The 27,570-nt window shown below is 43.8% G+C and overlaps 2 protein-coding genes across 2 annotated transcripts in view; one reads left to right on the top strand and one right to left on the bottom strand.

Moving 5' to 3' along the window:
- The window catches only part of NOXO1 (NADPH oxidase organizer 1), a 10,654-nt gene extending 3,557 nt beyond the window's left edge, over positions 1 to 7,097 (top strand). The window contains exons 4-7 of the mRNA XM_015816250.1: positions 1,578 to 1,771; positions 3,540 to 3,644; positions 4,680 to 4,797; positions 5,776 to 7,097. Coding sequence (XP_015671736.1) covers positions 1,578 to 1,771; positions 3,540 to 3,644; positions 4,680 to 4,797; positions 5,776 to 6,406 — 1,048 coding nt within the window. The 3' untranslated portion in view covers positions 6,407 to 7,097. The remainder of the gene's footprint in view (positions 1 to 1,577; positions 1,772 to 3,539; positions 3,645 to 4,679; positions 4,798 to 5,775) is intronic.
- A 1,200-nt stretch (positions 7,098 to 8,297) lies between these two features.
- Positions 8,298 to 27,570, bottom strand: part of TBL3 (transducin beta like 3) — a 40,539-nt gene continuing 21,266 nt past the window's right edge. Inside the window, exons 14-22 of the mRNA XM_015816246.1 lie at positions 24,753 to 24,894; positions 23,219 to 23,449; positions 21,482 to 21,552; positions 19,293 to 19,449; positions 15,575 to 15,633; positions 13,840 to 13,943; positions 12,405 to 12,476; positions 10,267 to 10,425; positions 8,298 to 8,514 (exon numbers count right to left, since the gene is read on the bottom strand). Coding sequence (XP_015671732.1) covers positions 8,399 to 8,514; positions 10,267 to 10,425; positions 12,405 to 12,476; positions 13,840 to 13,943; positions 15,575 to 15,633; positions 19,293 to 19,449; positions 21,482 to 21,552; positions 23,219 to 23,449; positions 24,753 to 24,894 — 1,111 coding nt within the window. The 3' untranslated portion in view covers positions 8,298 to 8,398. The remainder of the gene's footprint in view (positions 8,515 to 10,266; positions 10,426 to 12,404; positions 12,477 to 13,839; positions 13,944 to 15,574; positions 15,634 to 19,292; positions 19,450 to 21,481; positions 21,553 to 23,218; positions 23,450 to 24,752; positions 24,895 to 27,570) is intronic.

Consider the following 27,570-nt stretch of genomic DNA (forward strand, 5'->3'; position numbering starts at 1 on the left):
CCCCCCCCCCCCCCCGGATGTCCCTGCGAAACCTGCAGGGAGTCCTTGGCCTGCAACCACAGTTGGGACCAGGGCTGCTGTGGCTAAGTAATGCAGTTGTAAAGTGAAACCGATTTGCTTAATGACAGAAATCCAGGCAGTCCCAGTTGCATGGTTAAGTGCCCTTCGACCTTTGAGGATCCAGATACAGTGAAGACAGGAGGGAAGGAGACTTTAAGCTTGATTGTTTAATGGTAGCAGGCAAATTAAACAGAAACATGTCAAACTGCATGCTCTCCCTTCAACTCTGGGAGCCATTTTGAAAACAGTGGAGAGACTCCAAAGCCCTGGGAGCACAGCGCTGAGTGCTCAACTTCTGCAGAAGATCAGGGCTAAAAGGGAAATTTTATTAAAATTTGGCACCAAGATTTTATGTCCCTGCTTCCAAATTTATAAATATAGGTGGTCCTTGACTTACGACCACAACTGAGCCCAAAATTTATGTTGATAAGTGAAACGTTTGTTCGTTGAGTTTTGCTCCATTTTACAACTTTTCTTGCCAAGTGAATGATTGCAATTGTTAAGTCAGTAATCTGGTTGTTAAGTGAATCTGGTTTTCCCATTGACTTTGCTTGTCAGAAAGTTGCACAAGCAGATCACGTGACCCCGGGACATGGGAAGTTGCCAAGCATCTGAATTTTGATCACGTGGGGATGCTGCAACAGTCGTAAGTGGGAAAAACAGTCATAAGTCACTTTTTTCAGTGCCATCATAGCTTTGAATGGTCACTAAATGAACTGTTATAACTCATTCATGAGGCTGCAAGATCTGATCTTGACTGAGTAACTCTGGGATGGGAACAAAAAGCAGAACTTCGCAAGCTGTTTTCCTTGATTCAGCAAGTAAGAGTGAAAAGCAAGCAGATTAGCTCAGAGTGAGCTCTAAACTTAAAGAATCAAAATATGTAACTCAACTCCTTGAAATACAATGGTCTTCTGCAAAGCCACAGCAAAAGGGCCTCAGAGTCGCTTGGATTTTCAGCCCCAGAGTCAAGAAGCTCCTCGGCTGAAAATCCTGCTTGGATTTTGGCAGGGAGCCTTTTTAGCCACCCCCAGAGTAGAAAGGACTCTCTCTTATGTATCTCTGGGGGCTGAAAAAGCTCCATGCCCAAATCCAAGCTAGAATGCATGCAGAAAATGAAACCTCCACGGAGAAATCCAACCTGGTGCTGCCTGCCAAGGGGAGCCTGAGAAGGCCCCGTCCTGAAAGAGAGTCCCCTGGACTCTGGGGGCTGTTTGAAAGTGCCCCTGGCCCAAATCCTGAGCTTATTCAGCTAGACGAGAGGGAGCCCTCGTGCCAGTGGCAGCGGTCTGTGACCTTCTCTCCCAGCTCCCCCCGCTGACTGGCCAAGCACCCAGATGGCCCTCATGTGGCCGCAGGGACCCTGGGCAGCTGCTCCCCAGTCCCTTCCTTCAGCACTGCTGCACTTTTGAGTGCTGAGGACTGCCTGTAGTGCTGCAACAAGCTATTGCTTTAGGAATCCCTGGAAAAACTGTGGTTGCAACATCCATTTGATTGCCACGACTTTCATCTTGCAGCATCATTATTTTGCCTTCTGAAATGGGAGAAAGGAAGACAGAGGCTCCCAGGGCACCCAAGCTGACCATCACCCAGCCGGTCCTCTCCCAGATGTACCAATGTGTTGCACCCTTTCGAACTAAGGACACTCAGAACCAGCCCTTCGAGACCACCAAGGCAGAAAAGCTGGAAGTGCTGATGAAGGACAGGACAGGTATGGAGCCCCGAAATGTGCCTCCCGGCAGAAACCAGATGCCATGGCTTGGCTGCATGCTGTCTGCGGGCATTCCTAAACCACTATTTATATAATTTAATGAATTTATTTATATCTGCCTTTGTAGAAATAACTCAAGGCAGTAAACATCTTTAATACTCCTTTCTCCTATTTTCCCTACAACAAACACCCTGTGAGGTAGGTGTTGGGCAAGAAAGATTGACTGGCCCAAAGTCACCCAGGGACTAGAACTCTCACTCTCCTGGTGATTGGCCTATAGTCACCCAGTTGAGGGTACCTAAGGTGGAACTAGAACGGTGATGGCGAACCTTTTAGAGACCGAGTGCCCAAACCGCAACCCAAAACCCACTTATTTATTGCAAAGTGCCAGGGCGGCATCAGCATTGTGGTGCCCTCGGGGGGGGCGGGGAGGCACCTCTGAATGCCGCCTCTGGCACGCAAAAACTGGGGGCACAAAAATGGGCCACCGTGCTGCAAGGCACAAAAACGGCCGCCTCCGTGCCGCAGGGTGCAGATACAAGGCCCTGCACCACGTAAGCATGGGGCAGGGCTAGTGAGTATCACGCAGGCACTAGCCCCATCCCATTTGCAGCGCGTGCGTGCTCATGGCCCCGTGCACGCATGCACACATGTAAAATGCTTCCCCCTCCCAGTCCACCAATCAACAATGGTTGGTGACCTCTGCTCTACCACCTTTACTTGACCTTGCTAGTCGGCCGCTTCTCCTTTGTACTGGGTGGGACTCCTGCTCTGGGCTGTGGGGGCAGCCTGATGGACCTGCTGCTGGCAGCGGTGGCGCGCGTGCCAACAGAGAGAGCTCTGAGTACCGCCTCTGGCATGCGTGCTATAGGTTCGCCACCACTGAACTAGAACTTACACTCTCCTGGTGATTGGCCCAAGAACGCTCAATTGGCTTTCGTGCCTAAGGCTGGGCTAGAACTCACCATCTCGTACTTTAACGAAATTGGCTACGTTTGCACAACAGTATGCCCTATAATCCCGCACAGGCATAGTTTATAAGCCATTTCTAAACCATAAATCATGATTTACAAGCTACCTTTGGAAAGTTCGCACAACAGGCTGAATCAAAAGCAAACCAACCATATCATGCAGATGTATGAACCCAATCAAGGATAATAAGAACTATATTCTTGAACCAAGCCTGCTTCTGCAGTATTCTCCTTAGATTAGCCAGATTTATTTTCATCCTGGGTTTCCCTATCTTGCAAAAAGTTGGGAGGATTGCAAAACCATTCAAATTTCCTGCAGGAAGTTATTTTTCTAGGAGAGTTTGCTGCTCAAGTAGTATGGATAGGCAGAGGAGTATGAGCCAGAGCAATCTGATGACTTCCCCTTCTATTCCCTCATCTAAATCATTTATGAAGAGGTTGAAGAGTCCTGGGCCTAAGACAGAACCTTGGGGTTCCATTGACGAAGCCACCAGCAACCCAACGGAAGGAAGACTTTGAAAGCACCTCAGTGCAAATGGAGGGGAATCCTTTGCTGAGGCCCAGGAGAGGAGCCGATCCAAGCCTAGCTGGCCGTTCACTAGACTATGCCAATGCGGCTTCTCCCTCAGCTTGCTTTGAAGGTCCAAAGTATGGTTCTTGAACGAAGCGGAATGCCTTTGGGTGAGAACAGAAGATTGGTGCAAATTTGCACTCCCTCCATGCTTCCATGTCTTCCGCCAAGGAACGCTGTGGGCGCCCAGCTCATTTCTTGACCCCTCCATGTTCTTTTGCTTCAGGATGGTGGCTAGTGGAAAACAACCAAAAACAAATCGCCTGGTTCCCGGCTCCGTATCTGGATGACAGCAAAGAAATGCCCATCGTGGGAAAAAACGACAAGGAAGGTGAATCCTGACTGGCCCCCTAACTCTTTCCTGTAGACCAGCGTTTTCCAAACACGGCAGCTTTAAGATATGTGGACTTCAACTACCATGCTGCCTGGGGAATTCTGGGAGTTGAAGTCCATATATCTTAAGTTGCTAGGATTGGAAAACACTATTGTAGATACAGAGATAATGGCATTAAATATTGCAGATCTAACCAATGTTTTCAAATTCTAAAGACTGGGAAGTCAATCCCCTTCACAGCCAAATCTTCAAAACACGAATTGGTGTTGTGTTCTGGTGGTCCCAGTGTCCCTGCAGTCCTTTCTGTCTGTTTTAGATTATTTCATTTTTTAAAAAAGGAATGTTATGTTGGCAAAAAAGCTCACATGGGCCCACCGGCATTTTTACAATACAGGTAGTCCTTGACTGACAACTGTTTGTTTATGGCAGTTCAAAGTTACAAGGCCTTGGAAAAAGTGACTTACAACCTGTACTATCACTTACAAGTACTGCACCACTCCTGCAATTATGTGATCACAATTCAGCCACTTGACAACCAGCTTACATTTGTGACTGGTTGCAATATCTTGTGGTCACATGATTGCAAAGTGCAATCTTTTTTGCAATTTTTTGGCAAAAAATTCCCACGGGGAAGCTGGATGCACAATGACTGCTGTAAAAATTGTTGTAAAATTAGGTTTATCTAAACTTACAACTGCAACAACTTACGGTGGAAATTCCAATCTCAGTTGTGGTTGTAAATCAAGGATTATTTATATTACACTCAAAATAGACTCAAGAACCGGCTGAACACTTCCAGCACTATTTTGTGAAAAGAACACCGTCTCACAGCAGCCACTTTGTGACAGCAGAATTCTCCAAATGTGTCCATGGCTCAAACCATGCCCTGTCCTCAGTTCCTGAGTTAATTTCTCTTGTTTTGAGGCTGGATGGGAACTGACGCGGCTGCTTTGTAATCAGGCAGATAGGGGCTTCCTTGCACTCGCCCTTCTTCTACTACTTCTTCTTCTTCTTCTGTCCTTCTCGTTCCAGGGATGCTGTATTATGTCACCCGGGCTTACCTAGCCAAGGAACCAGATGAACTCTCCCTCGAGGCTGGGATTGTGGTGGAAGTGCTGGAGAAGTCAGAGAGTGGCTGGTGGCTGGTTTGGTAAGCCAGGAGATGGGCTGGGCTGTGGGGGAGGAACTCAGTTTGGGCACACAAATGGGACACTGATCAGTTTCCACAGACAGACCATGACATGGTACCTACTGGTTGCTGAAAGCCTGGTAAAAATACTGAATACTGCATTATACTTGCTACCTTGAAAGATTAATAGACAAAGTCTCTTAAGCCAGGGGTAGGCAACCTTGGCTCAGGAATTCTGGGAGTTGAAGTCCACGAGTCATAAAAGAGCCAAGGTTGCCTATCCCTGGCTTAAGCAAACATCAGAAGGATCTGGTAGCACCTTTTCAGATTAACAAATGTTATTAAGAGATCTCCTTACCTGAGTTGCACTTCACTTCATCAGAAGCCATGGAATGATTAGACATTAATTCTGTGGAGATCCTGTGAATGTTGTGTTGCTTGTTGTGTTGTGTTGGATTTTGAGAGCAATCAGTGAAGCATGAGACACTGGAAGAATGAAGTGCTTGCAGTCAGGGAGGCAGGCCTAGCAAAGGCCTCTGAGGAGCAGGGAGAGGCTACGTAAGATCCTCCCCAGGTTGATCAACTCTTAGCCTTAGCATGATTTGTGTTGAGGAATGATGGGAATTGTGATCCACTGGAATTGGACTCTCTGACAATGGCTGTTGTCCTCTTTCTTGCTTTCTCCTCTTTGGGGAACAGCATCCAAATCTCTGTGGGGCTAAAGGAGAGTTCAAAATTTCTTCCAAAATCCTTATGCAGAAATTCTTTCCTAAAAGTAGAAATCTTGCAAGAGAATTAATATTAGGACATTGGCACTAAAGAAGAAATCAGCTTTTATTGGAAGAGATTGGGGAAATCCCTCTCCCCCAATGCCATAGATCCATTTCTGTTGAGAAGCAACAGACTTAGATGTCATTGCTGACCCAACAAAAAGGGATTCCTGCCTGGAGCTGAAGTGATGCCCTCTCCTCCTGCCCTGTCCTCCTTTTGGCTTTCCAGGTACAATGGAACCACAGGCATCGTTCCCTCCATGTTTCTCCAGCCGTACAGAAACCCCCATAGCAAATTCCTGGCTCTTGCTTCTCCCTCCTTGTGCAGCTCTTTGCCAAACCTCACTGAAGCCCCCCGTCTCAGCAGCAAGAATTGCGCAGCCCAGCAAAAGGGGAACCAGGTTTATCTCAACCAGAAGACGCAAAGCAAAGACATTGGTTCACTCGAGGGCAAAGGCATTCGTTCCCCAAGTAGAAGTTCCATCTCAGGAAATTCCAGTCCAGCCTCTGGGAAAGAGAGTTGGTCCAGCAGCTCTGGGAACACGAGTGACCAAGGATTCTGCAGTCCTTGTGACCCTGAGAGCCACATTGTCCTCCCAGAGACCCTTTTCCAGACATCTGGCAACCCAGGAAGCCCCTCCTTAAGCCAGCAGCAGAACAATTTTGGCTTTGAAGAGGAATCTTCTAGAGACCCCGTCCACTTGCTTCCCTCCTCTGGTGTGGGCCCCTTGCCTAGTGGCCCTCTTGTGCCCCCACGCCCATCCCCTCATGAAATCCTCCAGAAATGCAGCAGCATAACCAGAAGGGCTCTGCAGAGATCTCTGGAGCAGCCCAGCAGTCCTGCCGGTTCCCAGCTGTAGAAAGCAAAGGTGCCATCCAACATCACTGAGCTCTGAGGTTTATTAATGTACAAAATACCTGCTGTGTGTGGAAGGAATCACTTGGTTCCTTATGCAGGGTTAGAATTTGGATGTCCTTCCAGGGTCTGAGCTGAAGTGGCTCAAGGCATGACTTTCTTTCCGAGGGACACACCTCCATTTTCCTAAAGAGAGGCCAAGCTGAAAGCACCATCCACTTTAAGAGCTCTCATCTAGAAGCCAATCCCTTGGAAGTGAAAAGAGAGGACATTTTTCACCAGGTTGTGTGACATCACCTCCTGCAATGGGGCGCTATTTGGCCATGCTGGATGGAGTAGACACAAACCTGTATGGAGCCCTGAGAATATTTTGTGAAGGACTTAACCCAATTCCACCTGAACTAAAGAAAAGGGCGGGTAGAACTGAGGACCGCATGGTCCTTTGAAGCTCTAGTAGTCCTACTTTCTACTCAACTATCAACATCCATGAGCTGTGGACTGCTGCATCCAAGTTGGGATCTACAGAAGATATTTATTTAAAATTACCTAATATAATTATGGAATGGAGGCATTTGAATACTTTTAGGTATTCCTTACTTATTAATGTGTTTTAATATTTTAGTAACTGATTTCTATCTAGTGGTTTGAGGGTTACTAGGCATATTAGAAATATGAACTAATAAAATCATATATAATTAATATGCTGTATTTCCAGATTTCAAGCAATCTGCCTGTGAAAAATAAAATTACTTAGAATGCAATTTCTTTGGAAAGTCACCCTCTCTTCCCATTTGTTTTAAAAAGTTCAGCATGCTGCATTTCACACAGAGCCTTTTCTCACCTCTCTCATTCACAGAATAAAACTCCCGTTATTGCAGATAACTTTATCCACTCATGAACACTAACGGTGTGTATTAAATTTGGAAATTAATCTGCAACTCACTATCTAGGTAATAATAATGGGCACTAGAGTAACTGAATTTGATGGGGCAAGCCTGGCTGCTCTGCTGTGATAGTTTACAATCTGTGTGGTGGGTGGTTCTCTTCCTCACCCTGCTCTTGGTCTGCTTAATGTCCACCAGTTTTAATGTTTGTAAGCTGCCCAGAGTTGCCTCTGAACAAGACGGGAGGCACATAAATCGAATAAGTAGATAAATAAAACAGCCCTTTGGGGTAGTCCAGATCAGCAAACAGACTCCAGGAGGAGTGCTGGAACTCTCCTGTAGGTTAAAGGGTGTGATAACAGAACTTGGACAGCCTGAGTGAGATGCTCCCTCCCCACTCCTTTCTTATAGCAAAGAGAATCAAAGTGAGGAATCTTGAGTTTCTGCCTCACTTCATCCTGTTTTTGGACTAAGCTGGTGTTAACCTAAAGGTTGCTGCATCCCTATTTTGAGGCCCAGCTGCACGAGATGGGAGCAGGCACGGCAAGACAAAACCCTTCGCCTTTATTCCCATTGGCTTCATCTCACCCAAACCTTACAACCACTCCTGAGGACACCCAGTCAGACCAGCAGAGGCTTAGCTGTTCTACTGCATCTCCAAATTCTGCTTCCTGCCTTTATGGCCATGGCATCTTGCTGCAGAAGCGAGGCCAGATTCATGCACTCTGCTGGATTATCATTTGGTTTCTTCGGTTTAGCCTTGTTCCGACCGTATCAATGGTGGCTTGTTCAATCATCTATGGTTAAGACCAACCAGGGCTCAGCAGGCAAGGTGAACTAAGCCACGTCTTCCATCACACTCCCGAAAGGTGATTGTGAAACTATGTAGACTAGTTCATCTGTGAAAGATCAGTATTGTTAAGGGATTAAGTGTGTTATTTTTAAAAAGGCACTGGGGTGGAGAACTTGTATGGCCCAGCAAATGAGAGACAAGTATATTTATACAAATAACCATGTATTTATTATATAAAGCATTCTTTAAAACATTGTTGGTGAAGGAATGTCAAACTGTTTGGGGATGTGGACAAGTACTGGCAGGTGAGCTTCAGCAGTCATGTCTCCATCTCTTCGTCCCACCTGGGAGCCTCAGCCAGCCTCATGTTTTGCCACATGAAATCAAGGAACATGGAGGCCTGGAGTAGCCGGCCCAGCCTCTGGTGGTGGCGTTCTGCAAAGAGGAAAAAGGGAATGAAAACCAAGGAGGCAAGCAAGAGCAGCTGTCCTTGGCAATGATGGGTTACCTACTCAGCCTCACCTGGAAGTTGGAGGTTTTTAAGGCTGGGGACCAAATTTATCATGTTCTTCCATGGGAAGATGGTTTCCATTTCCCTTGACCACGTGGCATGGAAGGCAATGTCAGGTGCAGTTAAGGTAGTGCTCTCAGTGATGGTGGCATTAAGGAGGCTTGGCTACCTCCATCTGGTATATAAGTCTAAGTGCTATTGCTATAATCTCAGAAGATGGAGTGTATAATCTACTGCTATTGCTAAATCTTTGCTCTGAAATAAGGACCTTCAATATGACTGCAACCACCATATTTTTCCTGTAGGAAATTTACTATAACCAAGAGACATGGGCACTTTAAACAGAAGGCAAAATAAATATACTGGTGGATTGTAGAATACATGTCTGTCTCTTTTCAATATTTGAACTCAATTTTTTCAGCAAAGAGCAAAGTAAAGAATTGTCAACCAACTTGATCAAATTTCTATGAATTGTTCCATGATCACATATTTCTAGGCAATTTATTTAATCACATGATTATAATTTTGTTAATTTGGATACTATGAGCCAATCGTTTGAACTGATAAAATATGCATGGTTTTAGTTGCATGGTCAAAGCCACCATTTTGACTTCTTTGACACACACACACACAGAGAGAGAGAGAGAGAGAGAGAGAGAGAGAGAGAGAGAGAGAGAGAGAGAGAGAGAGATGTGGATATCCCTGCATCTTTCTTAACTGACATCCTTCAGATGTGTTGGACACATAAGATCTTCCAGCCTTTGCTGAGCCAGCTGGGTATTAACACAAATGCAGCTATATTCAGGAATCTTTTCCAAGGCTGAGAAAAACAAACTCAGCAGAGAAATATTTAGCTTCACATTCAAAGCAACATAATAAGATGCCACAGGCTCTGCAGGAAAATTGGAAGTTGCATAATTACTCTGATCACATAACAATGAAAAATCTTTGATTTCTTGGACAGAGCTCAGTCCCCAAGCTGCAGTCTAATGGTTTGGGAATTCCTCTTTGCCTGGAGTTACAGGAAGTTGGGGGGGGGAGGAGAGGGGATGCTTCCTGGGACTTGGGTCTAGAGAAGTCTACATAGAGGGATTTTTCTACATTGGTGGGGCCTTCCTGGAAGGATCATAATTCATCTACACTCTAAGGCCCCAGGCCCCGTTTGGCTCTGAGGAACACGCAGACCCACCCTGAAACCAGGTTAGTGATGCAGGAATTAATTTCTGCCTGGCAGAAAATTTGAATATAGTCTCACTGAGCAGCCGGGTGATTTAAGAGCAAATTAGAACCTGCCCACTCAAAATTCTCTTGACCTGAAAGGCTGAAAATGGGAGAGGGGGTCAATTGTCCTGCACAGACTGTTTGCTTCAGACGGTGTAAGGTTCCCAGGTGTCAGGCCCCACTTTGAAGTTGAGCCATGATGGGTTGAAAAGTAGAAACGTGAATAGCTGTGATGGAGAGCCCAGACTTGCAAACCCATCAGAGTTGTAGGTTGTGATAAAGCTATCACTAAAAACTGAGCCCAAGCGCACAAGAAGAACTTATAAATGTGATATTTTGGAAAAAAACACACATTTCAACTGTTAATCTCAAAGCCATTTCATCCTATTTAAGTGCGGATTTCTTGGAGAAACAAGGAATCATTTACTGATGAAGTTGGAAGAAGAGCCACTTGCCTGTGTAGGGCAGGAGAGACTCCACCGCAGTTTTGATCCCTTCGTACTTCAAGAGATCCTCTGGATTTTCATGCTTGAGGAGGATTTCCACCACTGCCTGGGCCTCGTGGCAGTTCCGTGTGTTGGTGTTCCAAGTGATGGAGAACTTCAGAACTGCCTCTGGGGTCAAAAGCACAAGACAGACATTAGGATATGAGGGCCTGCTGAGTTCATACCTGCCCCGTTAAGGGTTGTGAGATTGGAATGTGCCTCTTACCTGCCTACTTTATTAAACAAACAAACAAACATGGCCAGTTAACTCACACAAGGTGACTCCTGGCAGCTTACAATATTAAAATTTCACCATGTAAGAAGAACCCTAAACTTCCAGCCCCCATGATAGCAACCACGCAATCACACCAGCCACCTTATTGGCTCCATATCAACCAGGGGTCTCCATGCCTGCTGACAGAACACATCTTCAGGGCCTTCCAGAAAAATAGCAAGGAAAATGGTATTCCAAAGGGAGGGAGCCACCACAGGAAAGGCCTCTTTTCTTAGTCCCACTAGACATACTTCCCTAACAGAGGGGACCCACAGCATACTATGCATTCCTGCTCTGGTGAGCTGGAGTAGGGCTTTAAAGGTGATAACTAGCCCCCCCCCTAGATTGTTAATTGGTAACCAATGCAGTTCCCGTAAAAGAGGTGATACATGCAAAATCTTGACTTGCAGAATTATGCGGGCTGTTGCATTTTGGACCAACTTGAAGTTTTGAAACATAATACAATGAGACTTTGAAAGTTGGACACAGGAAATTAGAAGGAACTAAAGATTAAAATTAAAGAAAAAGAACACTTATATTTGACTTACAAATACGGTAGGGAGCAAAGTATTTCAACATTCAACACACTGATGGTTATTTTTGAACAATGGACCCACAAATTAATATTAAGAGTGTCTGCCTCTAAAGATAGTATTTAAAATATGTTATAGAAGAGAAACAGACAAGGCTGAGACTGATCTGAAAATAGATTTACAAATAATAGACTACAAAAATAATATGTAAATAGATGCTATACTGGACATACAAAAGAATTCTGCTGATGTCTTAATAATTAAAAGGGATATACACATAACAAACCAAAAAGTGACCTGAATAATTTTCCTATATAAGAGGCTGTTAAAGCATTGAAGAATTTTGTGAAAAACAACAAAGAAAAAATGAAAATAAATCAGATTCTAGAATATTAATTTGAAGGAACTAAAGATCAAGATTGTTAAAAAGAAGATATATAAAATGGTTTATTTGATCCAGTTTAAAATACATATGTGGTTATCTCTGGGCCCTTAATGGTTTTTTGATGATCAGGACTAAAATGATGAGCTTTTAAGGATTTATAGATAAGAGATGGGAAATGGGAAAAAAGATTTGTTTCATTGTTAGAAAAGGTGATATTACTAAAATCATTTATACTTGTGAAGGAAAAAGTCATTTCTTTATATATTTCTTTTTATTTTCTTTGCTATACTCTTATTTTTTCTATTTTTTATTCCTATTTTTAGTTTATATTAGTTTTTTATCATTGCACCTGTACTTTTTAATAAAATCACTATAAAACAAAAAAGAAGACTGGAGTTCTTCCAGCTGGACTAATGTTTCCAGCCCGAAACCACCTGGAGTGGGAGTATTTAACCAGAAAAAGGGGGCAAAGGTCAAACTGCTCAATGGTCTTTTGTTCTAAAGGGATTCCCCCCCCCTTCTGTTCAATGAGAGTCTGATTCTGGGAGACAAGTCCTATAGTTAACTTTGCAAGATATTTTTTTTTCAGAAGTGGTTTGCCACTGAGTCTTTCTTCAAGCTGAGAGACTCTAGCCCAAAGTCACCCAGCTGGATTTTGTCTAAGGTGGATTAGAACTCACGGTCTCCTGGTCTCTGGCCTGATGTCTTAACCACTATGCCACATTGTGTCTCTCCAAAGAACTAATTTTCAGTAAAAAGAAAAGTCTGGAACTAGAACTACCTCCTGTGAAGGGCCTTGTTTGTCTTTTGTAAATATCCAGAGAGATGTCTGCATGCACCCGTGTACATACACAACGATCTGTGTGCATGCAGAAGCACGTTTTTAGAAGCTGCCCCAACTGGGCTGCATACTGACCCTTTTGGTCTTTCCGCAGCTTCATCAAGTTCTTTGCCAGGTTTTCTTTTCCGCTGGGCTCCTTCAGGATGGCTGAGGGAGACAAAGTGGGCAGAAGACAAGGGGACAAAAATGAGAAGTGCCAGAAGGCCAGCGCTGCCTGCGACCCTGCCCTCTGCTGAGAGGGACGCCCACCCTCCATCGCAGTCTCAGATTCTGCGTTGGACAAATTGCAGAAAGTCCTTGACTTATGACCGTCATGGAGTCTGGAATTATGGCCATAAGTTGTGGCAGTCATTACCATATGACCACACCCAAATTTATGACCATTTTTGCAATGGTCATTAAATGAATCCATTATATACAATAGGTGTCTTTTGCTGAAAGCAGCCAAAAAACCTCGAAAACTGCAGTCTTGCTGCAGGACTCTGCAAACGGCTCTGCAAAAGCCAACCAGCTACCAAGCACCCAAAATGCAGCCATGTGACTTCAGGAGCGGGACGGCCATCTGGATTCTGAAAACAGGGAGCCAGTAGCTCTGGGGAGGCCTACTGGGATTTCAAACAGTCGCCAAATGACCACCTGTAGCGTGACTGCACACCCAGGCTGCAAATTTTTACCACGCTCATCTGAATAAATGCAGCGTGCTGCAAATATCTCTTAATATTAATGTCCTCAATGGACATTACAAGGACAATATAGTTATATATAATTATATATTTACTTATAACTATAATATAATTATAACCCGCAATGTCCTTGTATGTCAAGATGTACAATCTTTTGGGACTGAGAATCCTGATTGTCCCTTTAAATGTTGCACCCGGGGATATACTTCATAAGAAAATAAGATCACAACCAAAGTGGGCCATCTTAGGACAAAATTAAATTTGATTTAATGAAATAGAACAAATATTATTGTTCCTCTGTACTGAATTGTCTACCATAGCTTTAAAAATCATGATTTTTTTTGGCAACATTTAGATTGGATCTTGAGCTGAAGTTTCACATCTAGCCTGGGGTGCTGGTTGCATGCCCTCTAAATATGTTTTCTTTTGCTTTTTTGTCCCAATATAGACCATATCACGAAGAGGCAGGGAGCCACCGTTTGCACAAAGACACATTTGGGGGTGGGGAGGGAAGTCCCCTAAGTAGAGGGAATCCGGCAACAACTATGTTGTTCAAGTGAATACCTCACCATTCAGCAAACTGGTAACGATGATAGACTGTCATTCTATAATATCTCTGGATGGTTCATACACAAAACAACTCTATTTTGAAATTTGGGAAAAATGAAAAAAAAAACCTTTTGCTTGGCCCTGAAAAAGTCATGTTTGGGCTCTCTTGGAATTTGGAGGCCAATGAGTGGGACTTGGGGGGGGGGAGGGGTCTGCTGGAAGGCTGAAGCCAGATGGAAATGAGACCCTTTTGGGCCTCCTATGAAGCAAGGTCTCACCCTTGATGACGGTCAGCACAGTATGAGGCCGGTCCAGGGAGATCGCCAAGCCCAGAGCCTTCAGGAACTGCCTCTGGTGCAGCAGGTTAGCCAGCTGCTGCTCTCTGGAAGACATGAAGCCAGACAGGGAGAGGCCAATGGCAGCTGGAATCCGCAAGCCTTCGGGGAGCTGCTAGCTGGAGCTCGGGGCCCCAGGGCCAACCTGAAAGCAGCAAATCCACCCAAGGCAGGCGAGAAGGGGCCCGCCATCTTTCCTGGATTCACAGGGGGAGTTTTTTCTATGCCTCAGTTTTACCCCCATTCCTCTGTAGTGTTGGCCATTGAGCTTTTACCACAACCTTAACGCTTGTCTGAATGAAACCTAAAGTGGCCTGTGGAAACGCACTCCCACAGCCACCGTCTGACCAAAGCCAGCAATATGGAGATGGCTGGCAGCAAGAGAAGGTGCCCTCCTCCTGCCAGCCCAGAGACAGGGAGTGGCTGCTTTTGGGCCACGTGTGCCTAACTGCAAATGCCATCGTGCCACGGACTGAGGAAAGCCGGAGGTAGCCCGGAAGAGTGTTGATCTGTTGCAAGGCCTGGTTCCCTTCTGAAAACAAACTTCTTAACTTGCAATTCCTAAGTACGTGCTTTCTACTTTCTTTGGGCTGGTATAGCTAACAAGCTTTTCATCCTGCTCTGAAGACTCTAGTCCATCTAGTCCACAATCCAATTAGCTGGGAATTGTGGGGGTCGCCAGACCGGGCGAAGGGGACCGAGATGCCCCTCAGCATCAATTATAAAACCCTTTCAGGCAGCCACTTGCTTGGGTAGAACGAGAGTTGCTGAGGAGCTGTCACACATGGAAATGGTTCAAGCTCCCTAGTCCCAGTGTAGCATTCCTTTAAAGCAGGCAAATGAATCAGACACTTTATGCAAATTCATAATTTTCATAATCTTATTTGTAAGCCTGCAACTTGCACACTCTATTCATTGCAGTTAATTAAGCAACACATTGAAAAGCAAATAGATGCCACCAATTGCACACGATTTGGAGACTTGATTTTTTATCTAAATAACCGTATTCAAAATACAGGTAGTCCTCGACTTACAAGCACAATTGACCCCAAAATTTCTGTTGTTAAATGAGACATTTGTTAAATGAGTTTTGCCCCATTTCTCACCACGGCTGTTAAGTGAATCCCTACAGCTGATAAGTTAGCAGCAGAGCTGTTCAGCGAATTTGGTTTCCGCAGGGACTTTGCTTGTCAGAAGGTTGCAAAAGGGGATCTACACTGTGGCCGTCATAAATATGAACCGGTTGCCAAGCATCCGCATTTTGATCACGTGACCCTGGGGCTGCTGCAAAGGTCATAACTGTGAAAAACAGTCATAAGTCCCTTTTTTCAGAGCTGTTGTAACCGAATGGTCACTAAACAAATTGTTGTAAGTCGAGGACTACCTGTAAATATACCCAACACACGGCAGATTCCCAAAACAATTTTAGAGACTTCTCTTTGCACAATTACACCTTTTCCAAAATACCTAAAAGAAAAACACAGAGATTCATCCAGAATGCTAACAACATGCAAATATATAAATATATGGAATCAACTCAGAAAAACGTTTATGGGTGATTAGAGCAAACTCTGCCATGCTAGCTGGAGATGGTGGCACCTCTTGCCCAACAACCAGAAAACACCCGATGTTGCTGCTGTGACGAAAACAGGGCAAAATGCTGCTCAGAGATACTCACTTCAAGATCTGTTCCTCTTGCTTTGCTTGATCTTCTTCGAGTTCTGTTTGAGTGACATCCTTTTAACAGACAGAGACATGAAACACAAATAGAAAAATCGCCAAATGGAGTGGTTGGTGTTTCAGAAAATAATAAAACCTTTCAACCAGATTCTGTTGCTTTTTTTGAACCAAAGCAACAGCCATGCATGGAACACAATATTGTTTCAAACTGCTGAGCTCATAGCCATAAACAGGCGCAACCACATTAATTTGTCAATAATACCAATTATTCTGAGTCCAGAGTAAAATTATTTTAGGAACTTTTTAGATTTCAGAATACATTAGAAGTGATTTTATGTTTTAAAATCTTTGGATGACTTTGGAAGGAAAGCAATAGACCACAGACCTGTCTAATACATGTGGAGCAACACCCCCCCCTTCCCTCCATCAACTGCAATGGCTCTCCAGGAAGCATCCCTCTCTCTCCAGGAACCTGCAGGCCCAGAGCGTCAGGTGCTGCTGGTGCTTGAACAGTTTCCCCCTTCAGGATTCTACTCTGCAGAAGGTTAAGGGCTGGAAAGACAGCCTCTTCCCTTAATCAGTGTAACCTGTTCTCCTTGAATGCTTGTAGAAAGTACCAGAAGTACAATTTTTATTGGATAAATTTAACATGGCGATTAAGTCATTTGGTTATTGCCCAAGTTATCCCACTAGGAAGGACTGAAACAGAATCTGGCTATAGCTAAATTTGTTTCATAATTTCTTGAACTTATTTCCTTGGTGGAAGCACTGGTTCTTCCTCCCTCTCTTGCAAGACCCCTTGATCTTGAATCCCTACATTCATCTCTGGAATGCTCTAAAATCAGATATCGTTAGGTTGCATTGACTCTTTTACCTGGATTGGGAACTGGATCCAGGCTGGCACGTATAAACAAGAGTAGGAGAAAATGTTTGTCAATCCTCACTTTCTCTTCAGGTGGCCCAGAAGATAAAATTTGGAGCCCCCCCCCCCCCCGGTGGCTGCTTCTATCAACCAATTCAGCTCCATTATCTGGCTTCAGATTTGGGATTGAAATATGAAAATCCCTCTTTTTAAAATTAACTAAGTAATCCAAGAATATACTGTATTGACTGACTGAAACATCCTTAATGATATGGATATGTTTTGTATAAAAAGGTGCCATTTTTAATGAATTTATTTGTTAAAAATTACAGCCTACCTACTGTTCAGGAGATCTCATGGTAGGTTATAATCCAATTCATTACATATCTATTAAGAATTTATCTAATTATGTTATGATGTCGCCTTCCAGTATTGGGTTTGAAGGGTACGTTAAAAGTCTCTTAATATTTTTCCTATAGTGATTGGTCTTGAAACAGCTTGGTCTACTTGATACCCCATGGTTGTCTCCAAGCTATATAGGTAATTAAAATGAGTCTTCCCATAAAATACTACTACAATAAGTCTCACTGTGTTTCTGAGAGCTTATTCTTGTGCTACTAGATTGGAGGGCCAATTTTCCATCCTTCTAGAAGTACAACTATACCCACAGAATGATACCAGTAAAAGTTGCTGGCAGAATAGGAGGCTAAATTTGAAAATAATGCACATCTGCAAATCAAGTTCAACGCTTCCTTTGTAATGTTAAAAGTTCTGACTCAGACTAAAGTCTTGGGGCTGTTCTATTTCTCCTTTCTCCTCTGAGGTTGGAGACAGGGCTCTGATCAGGACGAAAATATGGTACCAAATCCTCTCAGTGGCTCTTGACTCTTTCTAAAGTTGAGGAATCCTAATTATGAAAGCCAGACAAGAGGAAATGGTGGAACTAACTAGGGGGGAGTTCAGACCAGCCCACTGGACTTCAGGATTTGCTTGGATGGGATCCTACCCTGGGAGAGTTTTGGAGGATTAACAGCTGAATTTTAGTTGCTGTTACAGTTGCTATTTTGGCAGCTACCTGAAAATGAGCCTTTCAGATAAGCTCTTGCACAAAAAGTGCAAATCAATCTATTAGTCACTCCTGGAATGAGAAGATCAAACCTTACAAGTATTCTAAAAGATGGGAAATGTACCACAAATACAGAGCAATTTTCCCGATGAATTTATGCTACAAAATTTATCTTTCTCTTATAAAGCAAAAATAGTAGACTACTGCTGATAAAGCAGCTTCCTTAAGAAGCTTAGCAGACTGTCTTGTTTTTAAATGGAATTGCTATAAAACAACAATTCATCCATAAAGCCCTCAGAATGGTACCAGCCTATTCCAGGTACTGAATGCCTTCCATCGGTCTGAAGAGAGGCAACATCAAAATAAAAATGCTGACTGCTCTCTCAACTGCCAAGGTCCTTCTTCATAAGAACTACATTTATACGAAGTTCAGAAGCTGGAGGGATGCCCTTCATTCTCTGCAGCTCTCTGGTAATCAGCAATCCAAGTGAAGCACTATTGCACTATTGAAGAAGGACAGATCTAAGACTCAACAGGGGAGACTTATCAAATTTGTGACAGCTTGCAAAATTAATTCATAGTCATTTTTTAAATTAACATTAAGAAGGATTCAACCAAGAAAGCAACATATGTATACATATTCTCTTACCAAATGTTATTTCATTCCATGCTTTACCTGTATTAATGAACTATAGAAAAGCAAAAAAAAACCCTGGACAAAATACATTTGGGGAAAAAGTCAATTTAAGATACTGAAATTCAGGAGCCATCCTAAAAAAACCTAGGTGTGCTTTTCTCCTCTACTGCTCATCTAGATGGGATGGGGTCTCTAGATGGATCCCTCCCCTGAAGAATCAGGAAAGCAAGCACAAAAGAAAGCAGCAAGCTAAGTAACCAATAGTAACACCTAGCAGCAAATGCTGGTTTGCAAAATGTGGCCGTGAAAAGGGTCCTGGTGGAGCAGTGGTTAGAATGCAGCATTGCAGGCAAACTCTGCCCATAGCTAGGAGTTTGATCAAGGCTGACTCAGCCTTTCCTCCTTCCGAGGTTAGTAAAATGAGGACCCAGATTGTTGAGGGCAACATGCTAACATTGTAAATGGCCCAGAGTGGTGTAAAGCATTATTGGGTAGTATATAAATCTAGGTATTATTGCTAAAGCTGCAAGCAGCAGATTTGCCTTGCATTTGGTTGTATTCATACAATAACACTGAAAAGCTCTTGTGTATTTTTTTCAAAGAGGTTTTCAAAAGTTCAGCTGTGCGGAATGCTTTTGGAAATAAAAATACTGAGTATATCACACCAAGTTTGTATCAGTAGCTCTAGTACTTGTTTGTTTCAATTTAAGATTCCGGCTCCATTTTGTATAGGACCAAATTATTTGAGGTTCCACCTATATTCATGTGAAACTTCCCTTCTTTTTCTCTGGCCTTCCAAGTTAACAGGTACCATAATAAGATCTGTTCAGTCGTAGCTCTATGTTTGTGGGGAAATAAGGAACTCCTGAATGACTTCAGTTTTCAAATTTTAAATCAATGGCACAGATTGATAAACTGATGGGCTTGGCTCCATGAAGAAATGAACAAGTAGCATTGACCAATGTCGTTGAGAAATGGCAGCCCTTTATTATAGATTGAATCAATACTGTGGCAGGATCCTTTTGCTTTTTGTCCTAGGGAAGCCTAATAAGGAGAATGATAAAAATCAAAAATAAGAAAAAAAAGAAGGTGAAGCATATAAGCCAGGCTAGAATTGGGAACTTAAGATCAGCCAACTTTGCAGGTTCTACCTTCCACACTAAGACCCGTGAATCTGTGGAGCCAGTCACCAGGGTATCGTCCTTCTTGTTAGCATGCAAGGCCCATACTTTGTTGTCATGAGCATCTAAGGTCTTCACACACTCATTGTTTTTGATTGTCCAGAGTTTCAGGAGACCATCAGCACCACTTGTGGAAAGAGAAACAAGAATTAAGAATGACCTGAGGTTAAGCTCAAGGCATTTATAAGTTGGCATCACCACCTGCCTTTGGAGAAAAAATTCACTCAAGATAGATACTGTCTTGTGGAAAAGTCAGAATTAAAAGAATGACACCCTTCCCCCCCTCCCCCAACAAGATCAGAAGAGGAAAAAACCAAACAGAAGTAAAATTGCCTACAAATCTATTGTTGTGTTGAAATAAGAATTCTTCTAACAGGAGCAGGAGGAGGCCAGGCACAGTCTGAAATCTGAGGATCTCCCATGGCTGAGGGGGGGGGAGGGGAAAAACTCCCTTTTGAACAAACAGAATTCTGCATATAAAAGCAGCAATTCTATATGTATCAGTAATGTTCTTTCTTGTAGAGGAGAGGAGCACAGGCAGTGTGGGAATTTGAGGCCAAATAATGATTTTGGATGAGGGGTGGTTTCTCCCCACTTCACCCAAAAAGTATGTCAAGGAAAAGGAGGAATCCTAAAACGGAATCCAAACCCAGTGTGGTAAAGATAAATTGGAACAGAATCAACCAAAGAAGAAGAAAAAATCCGTACAGATCTTGTGACCAGCAGAAAGTGTTTGCAAGTTTCCTTTCCTTTTCCTCAGAAAACATAGCAAAACCTCATCAGGCAAGAAATAGCCAGAGAAGAGCCCAGCCCTTAGTCACCCAGCCTGTTGCGCTTCCAATGCATCCAATGTGCTAACTGGGATGATGTCTGAACGGAGGCCCCAGAGGTGAGGAACCTTTGTGCTGGTCACTGATCCAACTTCTTCTTATTTGGGGATGGGGGTCAGACCTGCATCTTTACCCTCTCTCCCCGGGAGCTCGTTCCTAGAAACCAGTTTTCAGGAAGTCCTGTCAGATGAACACATGAAGTGAAAATGCTTGCACTGTCAGGACACATAAGAAACCATGAAAAACCTGGTTCCCAAATAACATGGTTCTGGAAGGAGATCCACTATGTGCCATTCTTCTGTTTATCTGACTTGGACTTGTTCTGCAAATAACAGTTTAGACGTGCTGCTTCTTTTCAATAGCCATGTTTACACAGGGGCAGAAATAGGGAATAAGATTCCTATGCCTGATGGAATAAGGAATTTAATATTTTTTTTACTTACCAAGACATGAAAAAATATTTTGCCTATCTTCACCTACAGATAACATTATTTTATTTTTCTTATCACAAGAAAGGAAATACCCTGTTTCCCTGAAAGTAAGACCTAGCTTGATTTTTGGGAGTGGGTTTAATATAAGCCCTACCCCAAAAATAAGCCCTAGTTTTGGGGCAAGGCACATGCCTAAAAATCAAGCTAGGGTGTGTGTGGGGGTGTGTGTGTGGAGCTGCCCCACGTGCCCCACACCCGCTTACCTTACCGGTAGGACCGCCACAGCCAGGCCTCCCACGCCCCAAGTCTCACTCCACGTGGCTCATCACACCGTTGCCACTGCTCACGGCAGGAGGCCGCCTGGTGCTCCACGCCATTGCCGTCGCTGGCAGTTGAGGCCGTTGCCACCGGCCTGAAGTACCACGCGGCCTTCTGTCGTAAGTGGTGGCAACGGCCCAAAGTGCCATGCGGCCTCCTGTCGCAAGCAGTGGAAATGGCTCAAAGCGCCATGCGGCTTCCTACTACAAGCAACAGAAACAGCGCAATGTACCATGTGGTGTCCAGCTGCAAGTGGTGGCAAGCAGCTGCTGAAGAAGTCAAGCAGTGGCACGACAGGTGTCGGGGCGTGGGAGGTTTGGCTGCGGCGGTCCTAAGGTAAGACATCCCCCGAAAATAAGATCTAGTGCCTCTTTTGGAGGCAAAAAAAGAAAAGAAAAGAAAGACCAGGTTCTATTTTTGGGGGAAACATGGTACCTTTGACAACACAGATTAAGCACTCTGGCCAGGACCAGCTCTCCAAGCCAGTTTTACTAGCTCTCCTTGGAGATGTTGCAAGTTCTGCCACGGAGCTATTTTGCCATTAGCCTCAGCAAACAGTCTCTTTCTATAGTGGCCGTACCTGCTAAGCACCTGTCCTCCTTCGCTCACAAAGATGACCTTCAAGACAGAGGCATCGTGACCTTCAAATGTCTGGTGAGGGAAGGAAAGGTGAGAGATGAGCATGAGTACTGAGGACAGTCTAATTACTTCAGGCACATAAATAGCTGCCCAGGTCAGAGAAATGGTAAGGAAAGATACCATAAAAATACTTATTTGCTTCCATACAACAGGGCTTTTCAACCGGTGGTACGCATACCACCTGTGGTACTTCAGCACCTGGCAGGTGGTACGGGAGCCCTTGCCAAGTGTAGCGGGGGAGGGAACCAGCCAAAGCGGCGCCGCACAGACCTGGAGATCAGCTGGAGCTGCAGAGCTTGGCAGAAGCCCCAGGATTGGCGCACGAGGCGACATGGTAATTGGAGCTTCCGGCACACCCGGAAGAGAAAAGGAGGAGGAGGGCGGAGAGAAGAGAAGGTATAAAAGGGGCAGAGCGAGAAGAGAAGAGGCTTTTCTTACCAAAGCAGTGAGGAGAGACAGAGCCAGCGGCTTGTTTTTGGAGGAAGGGCGCGTGAGTGAGCGCCCGGTTTAGCGAGCGGCATGTTTTTGGAAGGGCGAGCGGCGTGTTTTCAGGGGAAAGGTGAGCGAGCGAGTGGCGTTTTCGGAAGAACGAGCGAAATTGAGTTTGACACCCCTGGTATGAAAGATTGTTAAGTGAATCTGGTTTCCCCATTGACTTTGCTTGTCAAAAGGCTGAAAAGGGGGATCACATGACCTTGAGACACTGCAGCCATCATAAATATGAATCAGTTGCCAAGCATCTGAATGTAAATCACATGACCCTGGGGATGCTGAAAAGGTCATAAGTGTGAAAAATGGTCATAAGTCACTTTTTTCACTGCCATTGTAACTTCGAACAGTCACTAAGTGAACTGTTGTAAGTCAAGGACTACCTCTACTTTATCACTTTTTTCCTTTTTTTTTGGTCATCAAGTTTTTGACACCTCGCTAGGCGACTGGTGGTACTTGGATATTGCCATATCCTAAAAGTGGTACAATGGGTGAGAAGGTTGAAAAGCCTTGCCATACAAAACAAATTCTGTTATTCCAATCAAAGGAAGCTCAGAACCATAAGGGTGACTCTTTCCAAACAAGGCTGTCAGCTTTCATAATATGTGTACAGGTAGACTTTGCTTAACACCTGCCCTGTTTAGCAACCTTTCAAAATTATGCTAGCACTGAAAAAATAACTTGATTACCAGTCCTTGCACTTAAAACTGTCACAGTGTCATATGATCATTTGCGTACTTCACCACTGGCTTCTGATAAGCAGAATTAATGCTGTCTTAGCAGTAAAATCGCAAATCAGTCACATGATATCATTTTTAATGACCTGTAATGCCAAGTTAGAAGAGATTTCTAGTGCTATTTTTTTTCTTTTAAAATATCTACCTTTGCTGTAATTTAGAAGACACAACCATTTAATAAAAGTGGTGCCTTGTTCATTTTTTAAACATTTAGTTTTATTCAATAATGAAGGGAACTATTTAGCCTTCCATAATTTTGAATATTATTTTTTTTGCAGAGTATTTTTTTCTTGCTTTCTCCTGTAATAGATAAATTCCAGCTTCTCTCAGAGAAACAGTTTCTAACTTCTTGTAGATTATTCCACCCACCCTGGTCAAGTACAATTTTTATTTCTCTACTAGATGGAAAATGCATTAATGCAAGCTGCTAAGTTTTTTGTCCACAACAATACCTTCAGGCAACTAAAGTCCTGCAGATCCCAGATTTTCACAGTCCCGTCTGCTGAAGAGGTGGCCAAGACCTGGTCCGCTGGGGAGAACTGCACACACCAGATGCCGCGTTTGTGTCCGGAGAAGACTCCGAGTAGCACACAATTTTCACAGTTCCACAGCTTAGCTGTCTTGTCCTGGGAACCTGTGGCGATTAGCTTGTCATTTGGAGACACTGCCACACTATTAATGTCCTAAAAATGAAGAGAGAACAGTTGTGTACCTGCAAGTTATAGGAACCTTTACTATAGCACACACTGCTACATTCTGCCCTGCAGCATGGAAGATCTGCTGAACCTCGATAACTCAAGCTCCTATTATATAGGTGTGTTTCAAATCACTTCAACTCTATTTTAGGAAACCTGCAAGTATCTGCAATTATCTAGTGGTTAAGGCACCAGGCTAGAACTGGGAAACTGCAAATTCCTAGACATGAAAGCCAACTGGGTGACTTTGGGCCAGTCACTCTCCCTCAGCTCTGTGGGGTGTCACAGGGTTCTTGTAGTGTGAAAAGGTAAAAGTAATAAAAGTTCTCTTCCTTTTTCATTTTATCTTTTTAAAATCCACTTCCTGGCCTAGCATGATTTGCATGGTAAGCACATTTTGGCTGAGTACTTTTAGTACTATAATACTGTACTTCTAGTTTCTAGACCACAAACCAAAGGCTGTTGCAGCCTCAGCTGCCTTTTGCTCCTGCTGTTCATTTTAGGGATGTAACTGTGGTAAGCATGATATTAATATTTATTCTCACCAGTTTTTAAAAAAATTGAAATTCCATCTCCTACACTTAAACCATAAGGGTGGTGTCTTCACTTCATCAACATATTTACTTTTGTTAAGAAATACAGACCATCTATCACCAAAATACAGAAATTCTGATCTGAAAACAAGCGCGACCAGAGTTAAGATGCATGCACGCATAATACTGCATTAAAGTTAGAGATGGAAAAGGGATGGGTGGAAAAGGGTAGAGGTGGCAGATATTGGCATGCTCTTGATCTCCCAATTATGGTCAGAAAATTAAACATAGAGTGATCTATACAGAGATCTGTTCATTGCTCATCCTGAACCTGACATTCTCCAGATCCAGAAACACACAGGGAATCAACAAGTTGCCTTTGGTGAGGCTCTCTGACTGGATTCTGCAGAACATAGAAATGTCCATCTATCCCACTCTATTTGCTTTTGTAATCAGCATCTGCATCTGAGAGGCAGTTTGGTGTAATGGTTAAGGCACTAGAAACCAGGAGTCTGTGAGTTCTAATCCTGCCTTAGGCACAAAGCCAGCTAAGTGACCTTGGACCAGTCAGTATCTCTCAGCCCGAGGAAGGAGGCAATAGCAAAGCATGGCAGAAATGTGGTCAAAAACCTGCAGGGACTTGTCCAGGCCAGAGTCCAGACTGACTTGCGCATACACACACACACACACACACACAGACCACCTTCCCCAGCATCCCCATCCAATCCTCAGCTTTTCAGATCCTCTGAATGTATTACCTTATCATGTGCCACTTCTGTTTTGGCGGGTTGTAATACCACGATCTGGTTCTCTTTTTCATTGATGGTAGGAAATTTAGGAAGAAGCCACACTTTGATTGTGCGATCTTGGCTGGCTGTGACCAGAAAGTTCTCTTTTGTTCTGGAAAAAAGACAAACCAGGTAGAAAAAAAGCGATATAGATGGTAGCCATCATTATTTTTGTTGTTTTCATACTGCTTTTCCTTAAAACTTTCTGGGAAGTTTATGTTAAAAAGGAGGCAGGGTAAATACATTAAAGCACCCAACAATCATATGATTAGGACTGAATATTGCTACAATGATTAAGTGCCAAATTGAACGGTGGGCATAAGGCTCTCCTGAAGCCCTCTAAAGAAAACGTTTAGGGGCAGCACTGCCCAGGCTGTAAGGCGAAACCCAGGTTTAGAGCATTGCTTGTCAACTATGACAAGGTCCAGCTTCCCATGATGACCAACTGCCAGAATTCTCAGCAATAAGTCCACCTTCTAAAATTTGCCATTCTGAAGGTTGTCAAAATTCCTCCAAGGTCCCAGATGTTATCATCTTATTCAACCGAAGCTGGTTGTCATTCTCCCTCAGCAAAAGGGTGCAGGTAGATTTCATAAGAAGACTAACATTTACCTCTTTTTAAAAAGGGGAATCTTGCCCTCTTTCAGGAAGCTATTAATTTCAATAAATCCCTTTAATAATGAAAAGAGCCATGATGGGCAAAGATCCAAAGAACTGGTGCGAAGTTTGTTTATCACAAACTACCCATTTGCCTCACGTACATATCAAATCATAAAAACATGAAAATTGAATATAAAAATTTAAAACAGAGCAAAGATAGTTAAATTTTAACATTAAAAATTAAAAAATAGGGATGGGATTTCAGGGCATTAAGCAGCCCCATGGCTGCATACTTCTCTGCCTAAAACAACTATAAAAACATAAAAAGCCCTTAATTGTTCCAACTTCCTCTAAAACCAGTGAAGGCAATGCCTCTTCACACTCCCTGCACCTACAGAAAGAAAGCCTTGGGATTATGGAGAGAGATATAATCCCTCTGTAATTCTTGAGCCTCTGAAACCGGGATGGGATGGTTCTTCAAATGTAGGCACCACCCATCTCATCATCTAGGTGAGCTACCTAACTATCTAATGTTCCTGAACTACAGTTCCAAATAAAAAATGGTTCCATTTAACCATTTGGTTGAAGCTGCTGGGAATAATCTCCAGAGTGATGTTTCTCAACCGTGCCAACTTGAAGATGTGTGGACTCCAACTCTGAGAATTCTGCTGCCAGCTTTCTGGACAATTTGCTGGGTGGAGAGTTCTGGGAGTTGAAGTCCAATTGCCAAGGTTGGCAAGCACTGCTCTAGAGGCTCATAGGATCAGCGCCCTACACTGAAGTGAGAAGCCAGAGCAGGTAAGTTATTTATGGTCACAATGGAATTTAGGGAGCACATTGCAAGCGTTCTCAGAAAATGACAGCTATTTTATTTTATAGTGCAATTTATACTCTGCCTTGTTTATTCCAATGATGAAAGAAGTGTCATATCTGGAAGGGTGCTCATTACTGCCCCCTTCTGCTCCTCCCTTCTAACCCGGCCTTTTAACATACACCCGGCCACTTATCTAGGAGACTGTCTGCTCACTGATATTTACAGAAATGTAGGCCCCGCAAAGGAGCTCCTGGAGCAGTGGAGACCTTTATTGACATGTTTGTGTGTTAATTTGTCTTTTCGTCAATGGATGCCAGATGCCATATAGTAGCTGTTTTGTGAACAGGCTTTTGTGGCAGCAATTTTGAGAGTGTGCTCTATTTCACACAGATGTGCTTTTTAAATTCCAAATATGGCCACAAACCGACCCCTCGTCTACAGGGTCGTTTCAGCAGGAGAGAGAGAGACTTTCAGTAGAAACAAGTTTTTACAGGTAGTCCTCGAATCATAACCATTTGTGTAGTGACCCTCTAAAGTTATAATGGAAGTGAAAAAAGTGACTTGTGACTGGTTTTCCACACTCGCGACCACTGCAGTATCTCCACAGTCACGGGATCAAAATCCAGGCACTTGGCAACCGGCACGTATTGAGGGCAGCTGTGCTGTCTTGGGGTCCTATGATCACTGCCTGTAGCCTTCCGAGTCAGCTTCTGACACGCAAGGGAGAGGGGGGAAGACAGATTTTCTTAATGACCGCGCAATTTACTAAACCAGGAGTAGGCAACCTTGGCTCTTTTATGACTCGTGGACTTCACCTCTCAGAATTCCTAAGCCAGCCATGCTGAGGGGAAAGGGAGAGGTTTCCAAACTGAGCCATGCTGGCTCAGGAATTCTGGGAGTTGAAGTCCACGAGTCATAAAAGAGCCAAGGTTGCCTACCCCTGCACTAAACAGCTGCAGTGATTCGCTTAAGAACTGTGGCATAAAAGGTCATAAAACTGAGCAAAACGCACTTAACAACTGCCTTGCTTAGAAACAGAAATTTTGGGCTCAATTGTGGCTGTAAGTCGAGGACTACCTGTACTGTAGGTGAAAAATCTCAGAAGAAAATGCCATAAGCTAAACTCCACCCATCGGGGAGCACAAGAGAGCACGGAGACTGCTGTGAAGAGAAAATGCAAAACTGATTAAACACTAACTCAGACCTGAAGAAGAGGAGGAGACAAAAAAACTCACAACAACCTGACCCTCTTTTGGTATAAGGGGGAGAGGGAAACTATATCGGACGTTGAAGGTTGTGTTATGACACGATACACTCCGACCGGCAGGGTCCAGGAAGGAAGACTTCCCTGCCAATATTCTGCCCCCCTTCCTG

Source organism: Protobothrops mucrosquamatus, unplaced genomic scaffold (assembly GCF_001527695.2).
Source record: "Protobothrops mucrosquamatus isolate PMUCROS unplaced genomic scaffold, P.Mucros_1.0 scaffold418, whole genome shotgun sequence".
Lineage (NCBI taxonomy): Eukaryota > Metazoa > Chordata > Lepidosauria > Squamata > Viperidae > Protobothrops > Protobothrops mucrosquamatus.